Below are 3,073 nucleotides of genomic sequence, written 5' to 3'. Positions count from 1 at the left end.
CCCCCCCCCCCCCCCCAAATATTTGTAGTTAAATGGAACCTGGTTGCATGCTCCATTAAAAGGCAAGATTTTGATTATGCTTCTGGATTCAAAACTATGGATTCAGAGAGCCCACCTTTAAGAATTTGAAGTCCATTTTTTCAAAATTTTAGGGATGTTGGGAAGGAGAAAGTGGGCGACTGTAAAGGAATGGTCTCACAATGCTTTGTTTTGTTGGAACATATGACTTTGCTTATTCTAAAACATTTCACTACTGGTCTTGACCAACTTCCCATGAAATACTTACCAGGCAGCCAGGGGCTCTTGAAAATGCTATGCAGGATCACCTGCTCTGGGCAGTAGTACTATATTGATCTGATCTGATTATACGTCAATGCTTCATATAATGCTGAAAGTGTTTTTTATAGTTTTTTTGGGAGGAAGAAAGAGGCTCAGACAGTAAGAAAGTAACAGGAGTAAAATGGCCTCAACTGGCAGGCAATTAAAATTAGGAACATGTTTTAGTGCTTTCGTGAAAAGGGGTCTGGTGCCTCTAACACTGACCAAGTCAAGATTATTTAAAGTACAGTTACCCAACAGCACTGGAGCAGACTGACCTAGGAGGTTCCTTTTAGTCCCATACCTTAGTTTTTCCTAACACTGCTTGGTGAAGACGACAGTCAGGCTGTGTCCACACATGCAGGCATGTGTGGTTGCACAAGATCAAATAGTAGCAGCATAAATTTGTGCTGGAGATCTGTGCCTCAGCATACATGCCTGAACATGCACTTTGGCATGCATGTTTTGTTGATATATTTACAATTTTAAAGAAAATTTGGAAGCCTACCATTGATTCTATCATCATCATAAAAATAAATTCTAAATAGCTATAGGCTTTGGTGTTTGCTTTTGGTTTATTTATCATAGAAAAATCAGAGCTCCCCTTGCCCCCTTTGCTAACTAGGATGTGGGGACAACTGGCCCTGCAGCCACAGCCCCCACAGGCAGGTCCCATTTTGTGTAGTGCCTTGGCACGTAGGGTGCAACAGGTGGAAGGTGTGGGGGGAGGGGTTATGGGGGAGGCCACCATGCCCTCCACCCAATGGTGCACAGCCCTTGGCGCTGGCAGTAGCAGCCAGCCAGACTGTCAGGGCACTCATCAGCTGCTGCAGGCACCCCCCCCCCAGTGGTGCAACGCTGCCTGAGACCCAGAGGCTGGACATGGTGAATGGAGCTGGCCTGGTCCGCTGGCACACGCCTTCACATGGGATCAGGATGGCTCCCCGTGACTCCTGAGTGCAGTGCTGGGAGCCATGGGTGGTTGTAGGAGCTGTCCTGGCTCTGTCCGAAAGCAGGGGCCACGAGGCCGGGATGGCTCCATTTGCCATGTCCAACCGGTGGGTCTTAGGTGGTGCTGCACTGTTAGCAAGCTGTGCCTGCAGTGAGGGGAGGTGGGCATGTGGTAGCCCCCCCATAGCCCCCCTGCAAACCCCATGCCCACAAACTCCACACCCCCCCAACCCTACACACCCCCAAAACCCCAGTCCCCCCACAACCCTGCTTACAGGGGACCGAGTCTGGGTCCCAGCTGTTGCTGTAGCCTTGCCCTGCCACAAGTACAGCCCACAGATAGAAGACAATGAAACCAGATGTTTGATTTGGCATCACTTTGTACATGCAGTTTTCCTTATTAAGGACCCCAGATTTATTTGGTGAAAGCACACTGAATTTATGCTTTGCCTCATTCTTTTTTTTTTTGTCAATGTTCTTTCCCAGTACATTTGAAGGAATTCATTTTACTCTTTGGTAGATGGAGGAGAAAAGGGAAATATCTGCTACCTTTTGTTGCAATCAGCAGTAGCTAAACAGGAAACCATGTTGGAATAGTCTCCAACTTGCTAGATCACAGGAAAAGAACAGTACTTAGTTTAGGAAGCCAAAGTGTTTTGGGGCACATTCAGTTCATCCCACATTTTTTGCAAGGCTTCATAGAGGTCTTCTGACTCTTTCCTGTATGAAAAATCTTCAGTGTATTTTCTACTTTGTGGGGCACCTCTCTCAAAGTGCTTTAGTCTATTTTACTTTTTGGAGTATTTTTCTGGAGTTGGTCAAGATAAGAAAGGAGTGCTTTCTCATGCCCCTGAGAAGCATGAAAAGCATTTTCTGAAAAGAATAAAAAAAAGTAAAACCAGAATATCTGTGCATACAAACGTTAGCAGAAATAGTTTCCTAGATCATAACAAAGACAAATAATAATAATAATAATAAACAGCCTACTTACAGCCCAATCTAACATCAATTCCATAGATATTCTGTTCAAGATGTCCATCTGCTAAAATGTTGCAAGTCAGAGGAGTGGCTAATGTAGAGGTGTCATTAAATGTGACGCTGGAAACAGTTCTGTTTATTTCACGATATTGTTCTTTAGGTACTACAGAGTGTTTAGTTTTCCATATAATCTGACTGGCGTATATATTGCCATAGTCAAGGCAACTCTCATTGAGAATGCACCATGCTGTGAAATTGGAGCCAATGGCCAACACTGGAGACTCTGGAGTGATGTAACCACATGACTGGACAAGTGCATCTGCACCTAAAAAATAAAAACAAAAAGCGCCCCCCCAATCAATTTGAAAAACATTGCATTTCCCACATGCAATCTTCATACTTAAAAGGTCATTTGTAACAGTAGCATTACTGTAAGCCACAACTAGGGATCTACCATATTCACGATTTCACGTTTTTTGTGGAAACTTCAAATAAATAAATAAATAAAGTTTCTGTGAACCCTATAACAATGGCAATCCCTGCATGATAGGCAGCCCTCTTGGCCAATCAGTAGCAATAAGAGCTAGGAAGGACGCTGCTGCGAAAAGTTCACAAAATTGTGCCATGGGACATTTATGGCCTGCAATTTTTCTTTTGCTTCGGAGTGATTTAGGTAGATCCCTACTCATAAGAGGAAAAAAAAATATGTATTTTGTCAGTTTATTTTGTGCTTTTGAGAGCATTTTATTATTGGTCAGCTGAACTAAAGGAAGAGGAAATCATTAATGCACATACTTAAGAAGCTCAAACCAATACAATTCCCATG

At 43.6% G+C, this 3,073-nt stretch overlaps 1 protein-coding gene across 1 annotated transcript in view; it reads right to left on the bottom strand.

Annotated features, from left to right (window-relative positions):
• Positions 1 to 3,073, bottom strand: part of IL6ST (interleukin 6 signal transducer) — a 51,976-nt gene that overhangs the window by 39,868 nt on the left and 9,035 nt on the right. The window contains exon 2 of the mRNA XM_019517842.1: positions 2,261 to 2,572. Coding sequence (XP_019373387.1) covers positions 2,261 to 2,572 — 312 coding nt within the window. The remainder of the gene's footprint in view (positions 1 to 2,260; positions 2,573 to 3,073) is intronic.

The sequence above is a fragment of the Gavialis gangeticus genome, unplaced genomic scaffold (genome assembly GCF_001723915.1).
Source record: "Gavialis gangeticus isolate Ggan-Ray unplaced genomic scaffold, GavGan_comp1, whole genome shotgun sequence".
In the NCBI taxonomy this organism is placed as follows: Eukaryota; Metazoa; Chordata; order Crocodylia; family Gavialidae; genus Gavialis; species Gavialis gangeticus.
Note: the sequence above shows the minus strand (reverse complement) of the source record. Positions and strands in the feature narration are given on the sequence as shown.